At 40.2% G+C, this 15,775-nt stretch overlaps 1 protein-coding gene across 1 annotated transcript in view; it reads left to right on the top strand.

The window, feature by feature from the left end:
* The first annotated feature begins 469 nt into the window (after positions 1-469).
* The window catches only part of LOC140937838 (uncharacterized), a 39,855-nt gene continuing 24,549 nt past the window's right edge, over positions 470-15,775 (top strand). Inside the window, exons 1-3 of the mRNA XM_073387414.1 lie at positions 470-584; positions 9,670-9,781; positions 13,318-13,499. Coding sequence (XP_073243515.1) covers positions 470-584; positions 9,670-9,781; positions 13,318-13,499 — 409 coding nt within the window. The remainder of the gene's footprint in view (positions 585-9,669; positions 9,782-13,317; positions 13,500-15,775) is intronic.

The raw sequence follows: 15,775 nt of genomic DNA, 5'->3' as shown, positions 1-15,775 counted from the left end.
TGGATCGAAATGCACCAATCACAAGTAAACATGTGTCTGCTAAGAGGTTCGCTAAGATGATGGACGGAATAGAAAAATCCAAAATCCTTCGAAGTTTGCAAAATGCGCAGCGCGATACAACGAATTTGGCTATAAGTCCATCGCACATTTCTCAATGAATGCACTGCACAACAACTGAGCATGTACCGCACAGGGAGGGCTTATAAATGGAGATGCTTATACCCGAAGCAAGTACAAAAAGCGCCCCGAAACAATCTAGAGCAGTGTTTATGAACATACGTTTTATCTTTACTTTTTTTTAATTAAGCTTCAAAGGGTCAGATTGGGTGACGGGATTAAATAAAGGACCATATCGGGGACAACCAGTAATATAATCAACCTTATATGTATGAATCTATACAGGTATAGCAGCCAAATATCACTTCCTATTTCTCTGAAGAAGGGAAAATATTATTACATGGAAACTATAATGAAAGACGATCATCAAAATGATCACTTAGAAGTTGGAATGCAGACACCTGACGGCAAAAATTACACAGTGATACCCTCGGCCTTCTTGAGGACCACTTTGCCTGTTCCACCAAGTAAGTCTGGCAAGTTAAGTACTGTTTGAAGCCAACAAATCAGTAATAACTGTAAAAGAATTATACAAATGAACTTCTCCTAAACAGCCACCATAAATGCCAGGTTTCGATCGGTGGTCGGCAAAATGTATCTCACGTGAAAGAGTTCGGTGGGAGGAAACTGTCAAGTTTAAAGGGCCCCGCAACACGGCTGTCGACTCACGATACGAGGCGTATGAATAGAAAAAGTCATTGCCAAGTGTAAAGGGCCCATTTAACAAACTGTTGGTTCGCACGTGTAGTACGAGTGGATGGAATCATTTTCTACTTGCATGGAAGATCCGGCAGAGTGACGTTATTTGTCGAACGGAAAAATGCATCTCATTTAAGAGAGCTGGAAATTGCCCAGCAATGACCACACAACGAGTTGTCGACTCGTATGAGCCGTATATATAAATAGAGAAATTGAAAATCATCGCAACTGCGAAAAAGGAGTTGTCACAAAAGAATGTATAAAGGGCTAAGAGAAGGACGTGCCCTATTCTACATTCGTCTCGAGATCAACCCCGCGGGTAACGTGGATAAAGATACTTCTCACGTTGCTTTGGATTTTTCGTGTTTTTTTCGCATGACTGCTGAACGAAGCCCACAACTCGTCTGCCGCCGGTCATCACCACGGCAGCGATGAATGCATAATGAGCTCGAACAATGCAACTCATTTAGAGAGACTTCAAAGATCTTTAAATGATATGAGGGGCTCTGCAACAAATCGTCCTCTCGTTCGAATTTAACGAGAAGAAGGATTGAATCTTTGTGGACTTGACATAATATAAGTTCCCAAACGATAAAATTGCGTCTCATAATCACTGCATAATATATCAGAGAGTTAGCAGGAAATTCTCCAGCACGTTGATTCAAGGTGCTCTGAGACAAACTGCTTGTTCGTACGATTGCACGAATAAACAGGTTTGTTTTTGACTCGACAGAATAAGTTGTCGAACAGAAAATGGATGCATTTTCGATTGGGAAATTTTCCTTTGTCAATAGGAATGAACGAAAGGAAAATTTACCAATTCAAATGGAATGGACTCACACCATTATCAACTAAAAGACCTAGAAAGATTTTTGCATAGTAAAATTCTCACCCTATTAAATTCTTGCAAGATTTCTCTAGAGGCTTGACAAGGAACGCCCACTTTAGCGGTCGGAGTTATCAGCTCCCTAATTAAAGCAGAAAACAACTAACCATGTAGCTTTATTTCCGTCAGTGAAAGGCATTGGAACTCTAAAATTAGTTATAGCATTCTGGAACACTAGTAACGTCAGCCACTAGCCGCAATGTATGTGTTTTTAGACTTCATTTAGAATTTGCCTCTGGTGTAAGAGATACCTACCAGCAAAATCACATAGACAAGGTTGGAGCGGTCAAGAGACGAGCAGCAAGATTTATAAGACAAGATTAAGACTGGAATCCTAGGGTGTCGCCAATGATGGGTTTGTTGTTCATAGAATTTTTGAAAGAAAGAAGAAAAATCAATAGTTTCCAACATTGTACGTACCAAGCACGCAACAACATGATTACTTTACCAATACCACGGTACTAGCTAAAAGCAGTCGCAAGCCACTCGAAATATATTCAACTCAGCGCTCGCTGACTATCATTTGTTTAGCTTCCTTCCGAAAAATGCAATCTTATCCCTTCGATGATAAGAGCAGAAAGTTACTTTACTTTTGTACGGAGGAAATCATCTAAGCAATGATTTTTATGTTAATCTTATACAATATTTGTTTATTTGTTTTATTTTTCTTTCTTTTCTTGTTTTCTGCATTTTCTTTTCCCATTTGGGTAAAAAATTAAGGGAGGCTGGACTTTACTAGGTATCCCACACTTCAACAACTGTAATACTACAGAAGTAGCTGGTAGTTAAATCTACCGTTTTATTATTATTATTATTATTATTATTATTATTATTATTATTATTATTATTATTATTTTAATTTGTTTTTTCAACTGACAATTTGTATTGACAACATCTGATAGCTGGTAGTGATTTTCTATGAATCTGCCGTGTAGGTGTCCAGCAGGTGGATCATCTTACTTCAATGTCTGGCTGACAAAAAGTAACTTTTGTAACCATCGCTAATAGAAAATCGTGAAACGTCCTTGTTTAGTTGTCAACTAGCGACGTGCAATGAAGTATTTAACTGCAGTTCTTTACTGCGCAGTATACACTTTGATTTTTCAGTTTTCAAAAGGGCGGCAACAAAGGGAAAAACAGCACGTATCAACAGGTACGTTAAGTGCTTTTAGCACCATTGTAATTATTTCGTTGATGTTTTTCGTTCTCGCGATCCAGTGGTTACATTCTATGCCAGTCTTTCAACTAAAATGAACGTAATAAGATTAGGAAACATACAAAAACGATAAAGAAAGTAAACGATCGTATCTATAGTACTTTTTATAATAACACAACAGTAAATGTTGAAGCCGATCTACTGTTAATACCTAGAGATAAATCGATCTCGAAATGGTTTTACCCGCGTCAGTCTGAATCCAAATGTATCTAATTCTTTACTTGTGTTAAATCTAGACCACAGAGGATCAATGTCTGCAGGAAAAAGAGGTTCAACTTTCGAACGCACTTATTTTTCACTATTTATTATTAACAAACTGAGGTTCCAAATTACAGAAAAAGCATTTCAGAATTAAGTACAAAAAATCTCAAAGAAGGATAGCCAGGAAGATTCAGCCCAGTTTTGTCAGTTCAACTTATTGAACCACGGTGGTTTTTAGACCATACAATGGGGCACGTTATATCCCCAAGCATTTCTTTAAGAGGGCTCGAACGAATTTCTGTTGGGAAAGTATGATCCATGGGAGAGATTCAGAATCACCCCAGTGGCGGATCCAGGAGAGGGGCCGGGAAGGCACGGGCCTTGCCCCCCTTACTTTTAGACGAAACAGAGGCCCGAATGGCCGAAAAAAATTTTTTTGAGACTGGCGCCCCCCTTCCCTTATCTCTGGATCTGAATGACTGGGCCTCCCCCCTTATCTGAAGGTCTAGATCTGAAGTACAGATTATAACAAGTAAAGAGAAAACTTGGTCAGCTGGTGAAAATTCACGTTTGCCATAAACGTGACTGTAAGCTTAAATCTTTCTAATAACTGAGTTTTAGTAACGGAGCAAAGATATCCTTGTTCGTTTTTGGATGCTTCTAAAATAATCCTTTGTCTCTCTCGCGAACATCCGAACGGCTGTGGGAGGGTGGGATGAGAGACGGGTTTATTTTCTTGATTAAAAAGAGTGATGGTGTTTTTGTGCTGATCCTAGAGGCTGAACATGGACTGGTTAGAAAGCGGCGAACATTTGGTTCCTGGAAACCACCATGCAACCGTAAGTAATATCATGAACGGAATTACCGTAAATCCTCTATTAAGCCCCCCTCTCAAATATTCCCCCTCCCTCTAATAAGCCCCCCTTTTCAGCGGAAGAAAGTTAATAAGCCCCTATCCCCTCCCCTAATTATTCTTCACTAATAAATGATAGACTGTATCAATCAATCACGACCTCCGACTGTTAAGCTTCGTGTATGTGACAGGGGTACCATATTTGCTAATAAAAGGTATAGAAAAGGGGTCCCTTTTCTGTCAAAAATGGTATAGAAAAGGGTAAAGGGTTGGACCCCTGGGAGTAGTTTCCCTGTATAAAGCTTTGTGTACTAGCCACCCCCCCGCCCACCTCGCTCGGGCTCCTGATGTTCGGCCGTGCATGTTGCAGAAGGAGAGAAGGTCCTGGCTGACAGTTGTCTCGAATGATCGCTGATATTTATCTCGCCGCGATTTATTCCGCCACTATTCACCTCGATTTGAAAGAAAAATTGCGAATTCAAATATATGGGACTTTTATAAACCCATTTCCCAAATGATAAACGGCTCGGTGTGTGCTGTATATAGAGCTATTGATGCACGATACCGGCTTGCTTATAAGAACAAAAGAAACGTAGTAGCTAGTTGTTTGAGATGATAGCCTTCTTTACCAATTTTTTATGACACCGTAAACAGTAACAAAAAAAGGAAAAATTGTTCTGACCGTCATGGGCGCCAATAACAACAAAAACCGTACTTTTCTAAATAAGCTTTTTTTCTTTGGGAGCCCATAACCTGGAGTGATCACCTCCTTTGTGTCCATGCAGTGGCGTTTCCATAAACCAGTTTATTTCTAGATCGATTTTCCAACGAAGTTTGGCTATCAAATAAGTATTATAAATTGAGATGCAAAAGGTTGTGACCAGAAAAAAGTATTTCAGTGAATGACGTTTGCGCATTTGCTTAGGCTTGACATCAGGCTAAAAAACAATGAGAAAAAACAAACTATATTAGCGTCGGAGTTGCATTTACTGAGCTCTATTTAATAAATCTTTTACAACTGTAATTTCCAAGTGTCAGTAGCCATTGTGACACTCTCTCAATCTCTAAAAAAATGTCTGCACTTGTAAGGTACACTTCTTTAAAAGTTTTATACAATTTACCACTGCAGTAAGCATACCCCAGCTTTTTCACAGAGCTGGGTGACCCGGACCAAGTAGTAAATAGGGGTAATTGACACGCAAAGCGCGCGAATTTACTTTTGTTTTATTAATATTTGCAACAAATCAGTGAGAATGTTTCCATTTCAGTTACCAACGGCATCTATTTAGAAAGATGGGACCGAATAGATTTTAAGCGTATACAATTCCTCCTCATGGACCCTCGTTATCCAAGGCTGCCATCGAAAACAATATGTCTTCCTGATTTCCAGCAACCGCAGAATTGGGCTGATTATTTCGGTGCTCGAGCAAGGACGTATTTTGTTCCACAGCAGACCGGAATCTACCACTTTATGCTCTGTAAGTCCATTTGACGATTCGTACTTAAGGATATGAGAAAGAAATTGTTCGTTTAGTTTCGTCTCTAACTACCTCAGGGAATTACTCATTCCCTTCTATTCTCTCTTTACACATATATGTGCTTATTGTGGTAAGATTAGATTTAGGAAAAGTTTTTTACTTTCTTCGTGAATTGGCGCCACTAAGAGGCTAACAATTCATTACTAGAGTGATCAAGAAAATATATGTTCTGCAAAGGCAAGCATGATGGCTCGTTTAGCCCGTTTCAGGGACTTCCAGGCGTTCAGGGAGTTTTCAGATAGTGGAAAGTGGACGTGCAAAATGGAGAGTGGAGAGAGAAAAGAAGAAGAAATGAAGTGGAAATGAAGAGGGAAGGGTTTGTTCTCTCCTAACCCCCACCCTCGCCCCGCTGTTTTTTCGTGCTCACTTTTCTTTGCCCCTTCCTCACAATCTGAACGCCTGGAACAGGCTATCGTTCGCCTGAAAAATTCTGAATGAAAGAAAAAACAAACAAACAAACAAAAACTAAAAAAACCCGCCTGCTCTGCAGGCTAACTAATTCCCAGCCAAGAGAGAGCTTCAGCAACCTTAACGACGACTTCGGTGAAAACGTCGCTAAGAAATGAATGTTTGTTGTTTCAAGCGTATAGTTAGACCCGCTTAATTTGTCAAATGTGAGTGATTTTTCCTTGAGTTGAATTCTTAAAGACTGTATTTAGGTTTAAACAGAGAAATTCGTAGGTCGCCCTGGGAAGTTTCAAGGTCATAGTCGTGCAGTGGGCGCCAAAGAAATGTGTGAAAAAGTGTGTTGCACGTGCAGAACTGTACGCTCACCAGCCGCTGTACGGGAAATGAGCCCACTCTCCTCCCTGCAAAGACAAATGAGCCCGTTTAACGCCCTTAGCGGCGAAGAGCAAGGAGAAAGGCTGTATTCGCAGGCTGGTTTCTTCGAAAGTTCCGGTAACTTTTCGGACCCTGAAAGCCGTTTCACGTTTGCCGTGTTTACATTCAAGATCGAAGTTCTAATAGTTTTTAAAATTATACAATGAAGCTAACAGCTAACAAAACAAAATTGAATAGTAGCTCATAAACTATCCAATTTTTCTTCGTCAACTGATATTTTCATCGTATCATTTTCAAAAGTGTTCATTATTTATCCTTGATTGAAGGGAAGGGGCGCATTTTCTACTGATCCACTTTCAATATCTTTAAAACTGCCCCCTCGGGCATCCCCCTATTCTTTATATAAGTGCAAATAAATAATTCAAACGATGTGTTATTCAAGAATTGTTTTGGCCTCACTCTTCTTCCAGATTTGGTGCTTGAAGCTGTACTGGGCTAGGAGCCTAATAATCTCCTGACTGGGCATAGTAACGTCTGTAAGCTCACTTTCATTGTCGGTTGATTCACTGTCAAAATCGCTATCTCTTATGTCCTGCATCACCAGTGTCAACCTCTGCTAAAACCACAGGTTTCCAGAGTTACTCGCCTATAAACAGCAGGCTTCAACCTTTAAGGAAAACTGATGAAATCTATAAAGCTCAAAAGTTTGAGACAGCCAAGTTAGTGTTCCTTCAGCACATATGCTCACCCATATGACAATGTGTCTGGGTAGAGTAGCTCTTCACCTTTGATTCCAGCCTTCAAAAGTTCAAGTGTTGTAAAATACATTAGTATTATAATTATTATTATTGTTATTACAAGTTTGACATCTACCCCCACTAACTATGTTGACACAGTAACTATCCCCCCAAACCCCTCCCCCAAAGGAAGCACTTCAAACGTTTCTGTTCCCCTCATGATTTTGCCGAGCCCCCCCCCCCTAACGGGATAAGTAATGAAGACTCCTTTATTGTAACTTTGATCTTGAACTGATGCAAATACGGCAAACACAAACAGCTTTCAGGGCCCGATAAGTTACCGGGACTTTCGAAAAATGGGCCAGCCCGGGAGAACGGCGGAAATCGAGGTTTAGCCGCGTAGCACGGCGGTCTTGGTTTGGCGCGCTAAGTAAATAAGGGCGGGCGAGGGCAGAGAAACCGCGAGGAGATTGGGGCGGGAGCAACTTGGTTTCTATTTTTTTCGGCCTCGCCGCTTGTTCTAGCGCGCTTCGCGCGCGAATTTCGCGCCTTCGTTGCTCGTGCGCCCGGCTAGACGAAACCGCCATGCTACGCAGGCTAATCGAGGCTAGGCCGACGTACCCGCGTTTTGCTCATAAAATCACAGGCTGTCCAGACGTAGTGTGTAGCAATATATTAATATTCACATGGACAAAATGGGATGAGTCGTCGAAACTCTCATGAACTAGAATAGTCCAAAAGTCAAAATATAACAAAACAAAGCTAAGATACCTTTAACTGAACGTCTCCTTCTCCTGGCCAGTTAAAGTGGCATTTTGTTTGGGTTTTACAATCGTAGGTACTATCCACTAAAGAACCTACAATTGCAAAACTCAACAAAATGCCACTTTAACCGGCCAGGAAGAAGAAGGAGACGTTCAGTTAAAGTTATCTTAGCTTTGTTTCGTTATAGTTTGACTTTTGGACAATTTTAGTTCATGGGAGTTTCGACGACTCATCCCATTTTGTCCATGTGAATATTAATATATTGATACACACTACGTCTGGGCCGCCTGTGATAAAATCAGTTGGTTCAACTGGCTCCTGGGGCCCGTTCACCCCTCGAAAGGCGCGGTAACTTTTTGGGTCCGAAGGCAAATTTGAAAATCGAAACCTACTGTTGAATAGTAGCACATTACCTACCACACAAACGTAACCGGTCAATTTTGCTTCGCTAACCGATAGGTTCATTCCAGAGAGGATAAAAGGGACAGAGAAGGCATCCCCCATACACACCCTATTCCATAGGTAATTCGTCTCGAGTTATTTTTAAGACCATAGATCCCAAGGGGAATTAGACAACAGCCAATCACGTAGCGCGAATGTGTTCCACGTGGATGACCCACGCTCAGAGCCACGCGTCCTTCACGAATTGACGCAGAAAAAAATGGCGGAAGACGCGGAAAGCGATATTGCTATTTGTTTTGTCGACGAAAACTACTAAAGCCCTGCCTTTCTTGTATAGAGCTAACAGTACAGCAGGGAAATCCTTAACTCACTAAATATTCTCTCAGGATCATTTATAATTTACAGTTTGAAGAGAGCAATTTCTGGTTTGATATTTATTCTTTTGTTAGTCTTTTATTATTCAACAATAACACTTGGCGTCCTACTTGCTTTATTATACAAACGACCGGTTTCAATAGTGCGGCGAAATTTCTCATTTTATTAAAGCACCGAGGTTACGACAACTTCGAGTTCAACTGATTTCACGGGTTGTCAAAGAGTGCAGCGATTCAATTTTCCCAGATGAACGCCGACTCATTTCGCTTCAATATTCAGAAACGCTCTCGATCTCTTCACGCTTTCATTGCCTTTCGCCCGACCTGTTTTGCACGGCGTTTAGTCATGCGAAACCTCCGCGAAACATTCACGCAGCGCGCGAGGTAACTTTATCCCGATTCTAAAAATAACTCGAGACGAATTACCTTTGGAATAGGGTGTGTATGGGGGATGCCTTCTCTGTCCCCTTTATCCTCTCTTGGTTCATTCTATCATTTTCAAAATTATTAAAATTTTGACCGTGAATGCAAACAGTTTGGTCCAAAAAATAAGGGGAAGGGACTGGGCCCCCCGTGCCCCTCTCCTGGATCCGCCATTACTAAAGGAGGCACGGATAGACAAACTTGAAGAAGAGTGTAACGGATTGCAATTATCGTTTTTTCTAAAACTTTTCAGTCTAATTGTTTTTCAAAGTTCATTTTGTTGTTTGTAAAGCAACCCTTTGTGATTTTGTCATTAGAGAGTTAAGCTTCACGTATACGGCGAACGGCAAACGTCAGGTTCGAGTTGAAAATTTCTCAAAATAGAAAAAGAGTAGATAAAAGAGCTCAAAAGCAATTCTCATGAATAAAAAATTGCGCGAAACTACTAATTTGGGCGTAGAAATAATGAACAGTAAACGACCAGTAAAGAGGAAAGTTGGTCACGTGGTACGAATTTGCGTTTGTCGTTTGACGTAAACCTGATGCTTAACCTCCGTATTCAAAAGTAATAATTCAACCAACTGACATCATGAACACCATGAACTAGCCAGCCGTGACACAGAAAAAAGAAACTTAGGAATCAATGCATACACCATAACTCTTTTTTTTTTCCAGCTTCTGACGCTGGAAGCGAGCTGTATCTTAGTACCAATGAGAAACCTGACTCAAAGTCAAAGATTTCTAACATATATGGAGGATTTACAACATATCCATTTGAGTTTGACAGGTGAGATAAAAGTTCTATTAATTTTCCAGTTATAGCGTCTTTTTTTGAAAATGTTTCATCCACCTTAGATAGACTAGAGGGTTCAGGATAGTTACAGGTGGCCGTCTTTGGTTTTTGAATTACCGACTCTAACCTGTGAATGAGCTGTGGAAAATCCACTTGAATCCTCGGCGGTTTCGGTAGACTCGTACCCAGTCGCTATTTATCTCTTTCTGGGGTGTGAGAAAATTGGGGTTAGGTTGAGGCGCGCGAGAACTCATGTGAAGGGACGAAAGAAAAGTTTTCCTTCGTCCCTTCCTTTTCGGCTTATTTGAGACCAAGATTGCCGCACGTAACGGTCAGCGCTCGAGCTCGATCTTATATAAAGAAAATAATGGACTGGGAACAATCTATAAACAAACTCGAGGATGAACATGCCGTTTTATTGATTTCAGTTTCTAGCTTTTTGCAGAAAACAGCGTATCAAACACAGTATAGAGTTAGGAATATTAACTGAAAAGTTCGAGACTTGGGGATGTTAAAAAGAAAAGCAAAGAAAACAAAACAAAACAAAACAAAGAAATGTATCTCGCTAAAGAGTCCGTTATAAGCCCTGGGCTTGTACAGCCCCCAAAATGATCCCGACCCCGAAATGATCCCCAATTAATTCTTGGAATGGAACTTGTATTTCGTCTCGGAATTATTACAAATCTGTTGCAGCGTTTACGTTCTTAAATCGCGTTTAACATTTCGCTACAAATTGAAAACGTTTCAGTCAAGAACAGTATTTTTTCCTCCTACCCTTCCCATGAGACCCCGCGCGCGCCTCAACCTACTCCCCAAGCTTCTCTCATCCCAAAATCACTTAAATAGCAACTGGGTACGAGTCTGAGTCAAGAAGATTTTAGCAGCGACTGATCAAACAAAGTGAAATAGAGTTTAGTTGCGATATTTCGACTGGCCAATACCAGTCTTCATCAGGTTTATTGAGATATCGCGAATTCACAGAAATATATATGAAGTAATTATGACCGGAAATTACATAGTATGACGTGGTATGGTGGCTACTTTAAAAGACAAGATAACAAAAAAATTAAAGATATACTATATATAGTTACAGTTCATCACGTTTATTGATGCCCAGAGGTTCAATTGTCTTAGCTTTATGGATAAGGTGGGCTTTACGTGCTTTCCTGAAAGAATCACGCCCATTTTTAAGTTTTTCAATAGGAATCAAAAGCATATGATTGTCGGAATGATTACTGGTTAGAAAATGTTCTGAAGCTGCTGCAGTATGGATGTAATTACCAGTAGGGTTGAGTATAGGTCGTCTGTGTTCATTAAAACGGTCTTTGAGGCGACGTTTAGTTTCTCCAAATTGTAGATTACACAGGCGACATTGAATCAAATAGATAACATTAAAAGTTTCACAAGTGATATGAGATTTGATGTGGTGAGTCTCACCTGTAGAGTGAAAAGTGTAATCGCGGCTGCGACAAAACCTTTCTTAAGATCCAAATACAACGAGCTTCCGACATTCTTCGCACTGACGCACTTACAAAACCGACCCAAGACTTAGACTGAAACCTACTAAAGTCTTCTTGACTGTAACGTTTTCAATTTGACCTATTTTGACTGATCACGATCTTTTTGGATCCGACGTTGAGCAAGATTGATCGTACACGGTATCTGCAGTGGTTTTTTTCCTTCATTAAACATTTCGCTACAGTTTGTGATTCTTTAGCGCTTTTGTCATCTAATCGCCTTTATGTATACTTTTGCATCTTCAAGATCATTTTAAGATTTTAAAAAGTGTTAAAACACCATTTTTAAAATTCAATATCCAAGGCATGCAGTTTTAAGATCATTTTCAAGCCCCGTGCAAACGGACGCAACATTGCTGGCCAACAACTCTCAACATTGTTGGATGTTACATGTTGCGTCCGTTTGCACACCCAGTTGCATGTTGTTGGATGTTGTTGCGTGTTGTTGCGCAAAGTTTGAAACCGGTCAAACTTTTCAGCCAACAACTCCCAACATTTCTTTTGTTCCGTGATCGCCGAAGCGTAGCACAACAATGTTGGATCCGTTTGCACAGCTCTTCCAACATTGTTGGGGCCACGCACGCTCATTACGCATGGATTACAAAGACTTATGGGTTGTATTCTTCCCACGATGCACTGCAGGTCCCAAACTTGTTGGGAGTTGTTGCATCCGTTTGCACACCACTGCTAACACGAACGCAACAACTCCCAACATTGTTGGCGCAACAATGTTGGGAGTTGTTGCGCCCGTTTGCACGCAGCCTTAGAATTTAACATCTATGCAGTTTTCTCTAAAACCCGGGCTATAATCACCTAAGTAATGATTTTAAAAAATGTTATGTTTCTTGATATTATCAGTTGCAGTTCACGGTGTTCCTAAAAATATACTTGACTTTGTTTATTTTTTGATACTAATATTTTCGTTTAATTCAGTTCAAAGTGTAATCCCAGATTAATGTCATGTTTGGCAAGTGAAGATTATTGTAGTGAAGCTTAAGTTATAATGTTGTGCATTTTGCACGATCCATAGTTCTAGGATATCATTCCATCCCTAAAATTAAATGGGGATCATTTCGGGGTCGACGTGAAGAGAATTGGGGATCATTTGGGGGTCGATTTGGGGATCATTTTAGGGTTGGGATCATTTCATGACGGATCATTTCAGGGGCTGTACAGGCTAAATATCAAAGAGTTCTTGTTTCTTCTACCACCAGGCTCGTAGCGTTTCGAGCCGAGCTCGTTTAAGTTGTTGTAATGTTTATAATTTGTAGTCGTGTATTATAGCCAAATTCGTTGTATCGCGCTACGCGTTTGCAAACTTCGAATGGGTTTTTCTGTTCCGTCACTCTCTTGAGTGGGGTGGAGTTAATGCAAATCACAATGCAACGCACTCGCTCAGCTTGGCCGGCAAAAACAAAACTGAAAATGACTTTAGACTGCTCAAGAATAGCGAAGGAAATCGCGATGATGAATGAAATTTTAGTCGAGGGCAGGAGACAGACATTGCTTTATTTTTCCAATGCAAGAGACAAGAATGAGAAAGTTCAGAAAATCTTCGAAGAAAACTAGTCGATCATTGCCCGAAACAGGGCCATCACAGAAACAAAAACAAAGTGGATCGAAATGCACCAATCACAAGTAAACATGTGTCTCCTAAGAGGTTCGCGAAGATGATTGACGGAACAGAAAAACCCAAAATCCTTCGAAGTTTGCAAAATGCGCAGCGCGATACATCGAATTTGGCCATAAGTCTATCGCACATTTCTAAATGAATGCACTGCACAACAACTGAGCATGTACCGCACAGGGAGGGCTTATAAACGGAGAGGCTTACCCGAAGCAAGTACAAAAAGCGCCCCGAAACAATCTAGAGCAGTGCTTATCAACGTACGTTTTATTTTTACTGTTTTTCAATTAAGCTTAAAGGGTCAGATTGGGTGACGGGATTAAATAAAGGACCATATCGGGGACAACCAGTAATATAATCAACCTTACATGTATGAATCTATACAGGTATAGCGGTCAAATATCACTTCCTATTTCTCTGAAGAAGGGAAAATATTATTACATGGAAACTATAATGAAAGACGATCATCAAAATGATCACTTAGAAGTTGGAATGCAGACACCTGACGGCAAAAATTACACAGTGATACCCTCGGCCTTTTTGAGGACCACTTTGCCTGTTCCACCAAGTAAGTCTGGCAAGTTATGTACTGTTTGAAGCCAACAAATCACTAGTAACTGTAAAAGAACTATACAAATGAACTTCTCCTAAACAGCCACCATAAATGCCAGGTTTCGATCGGTGGTCGGCAAAATGTATCTCACGTGAAAGAGTTCGGTGGGAGGAAACTGTCAAGTTTAAAGGGCCCCGCAACACGGCTGTCGACTCACGATACGAGGCGTATGAATAGAAAAAGTCATTGCCAAGTGTAAAGGGCCCATTTAACAAATGGTTGGTTCGCACGTGTAGTATGAATGGATGGAATCGTTTTCTACTTGCATGGAAGATCCGGCAGAGTGACGTTATTTGTCGAACGGAAAAATGCATCTCATTTAAGAGAGCTGGAAATTGCCCAGCAATGACCACACAACGAGTTGTCGACTCGTATGAGCTGTATATATAAATAGAGAAATTGAAAATCATTGTCAACTGCGAAAAAGGAGTTGTCACAAAAGAATGTATAAAGGGCTAAGAGAAGGGCGTGCCCTATTCTACATTCGTCTCGAGATAAACCCCGCGGGTAACGTGGATAAAGATACTTCTCACGTTGCTTTGGATTTTTCGTGTTTTTTTCGCATGACTGCTGAACGAAGCCCACAACTCGTCTGCCGCCGGTCATCGCCGCGGCAGCGATGAACGCATAATGAGTTCGAACAATGCAACTCATTTAGAGAGACTTCAAAGATCTTTTAATGATATGAGGGGCTCTGCAACAAATTGTCCTCTCGTTCGAATTTAACGAGTGGAAAGATTGAATCTTTGTGGACTTGACATAATATAAGTTCCCAAACGATAAAATTGCGTCACATAATATATCAGAAAGTTAGCAGGAAATTCTCCAGCACGTTGATGGTGCTCTGAAACAAACTGCTTGTTCGTGCGATTGCACGAATAAACAGGTTTGTTTTTGACTCGACAGAATAAGTTGTCGAACAGAAAATGGATGCATTTTCGATTGGGAAATTTTCCTTTGTCAATAGGAATGAACGAAAGGAAAATTTACCATTTCAAATGGAATGGACTCACACCATTATCAACTAAAAGACCTAGAAAGATTTTTGCATAGTAAAATTCTCACCCTATTAAATTCTTGCAAGATTTCTCTAGAGGCTTGACAAGGAACGCCCACTTTAGTGGCCGGAGTTATCAGCTCCCTAATTAAAGCAGAAAACAACTAACCATGTAGCTTTATTTCCGTCAGTGAAAGGCATTGGAACTCTAAAATTAGTTATAGCATTCTGGAACACTAGTAACGTCAGCCACTAGCCGCAATGTATGTGTTTTTAGACTTCATTTAGAATTTGCCTCTGGTGTAAGAGATACCTACCAGCAAAATCACATAGACAAGGTTGGAGCGGTCAAAAGCCGAGCAGCAAGATTTATAAGACAAGATTAAGACTGGAATCCTAGGGTGTCGCCAATGATGGGTTTGTTGTTCATAGAATTTTTGAAAGAAAGAAGAAAAATCAAAAGTTTCTAACATTGTACGTACCAAGCACTCAACAACATGATTACTTTACCAATACCACGGTACTAGCTAGAAGCAGTCGCAAGCCACTCGAAGTATATTCAACTCAACGCTCGCTGACTATCATTTGTTTAGCTTCCTTCCGAAAAATGGAATAATGAAAATGGAATCTTATCCCTTCGATGATAAGAGCAGAAAGTTACTTTACTTTTGTACGGAGGAAATCATCTAAGCAATGATTTTTATGTTAATCTTATACAATATTTGTTTATTTGTTTTATTTTTCTTTCTCTTCTTTTTTTCTGCATTTTCTTTTCCTATTTGGGTAAAAAATTAAGGGAGGCTGGACTTTACTAGGTATCCCACACTTCAACAACTGTAATACCACAGAAGTAGCTGGTAGTCAAATCTACCGTTTTATTATTATTATTGTTATCATTATTATTATTATTTTAATTTGTTTTTTCAACTGACAATTTGCATTGACAACATCTGATAGCTGGTAGTGATTTTCTATGAATCTACCGTGTAGGTGTCTAGCAGGTGGATCATCTTACTTCAATGTCTGGCTGACAAAAAGTAATTTAACCATCGCAAATAGAAAATCGTGTAACTTCCCTGTTTAGTTGTCAACTAGCGACGTGCAATGAAGTATTTAACTGCAGTTCTTTACTGCGTAGTATACACTTTGATTTTTCAGTTTTCAAAAGGGCGCCAACAAAGGGAAAAACAGCACGTATCAACAGGTACGTTAAGTGCTTTTAGCACCATTGTAA

The sequence above is a fragment of the Porites lutea genome, chromosome 5, assembly GCF_958299795.1.
Source record: "Porites lutea chromosome 5, jaPorLute2.1, whole genome shotgun sequence".
Taxonomy (NCBI): Eukaryota; Metazoa; Cnidaria; class Anthozoa; order Scleractinia; family Poritidae; genus Porites; species Porites lutea.
The sequence above is the reverse complement of the archived record's forward strand: the minus strand, read 5'-3'. Positions and strand labels throughout refer to the sequence as shown.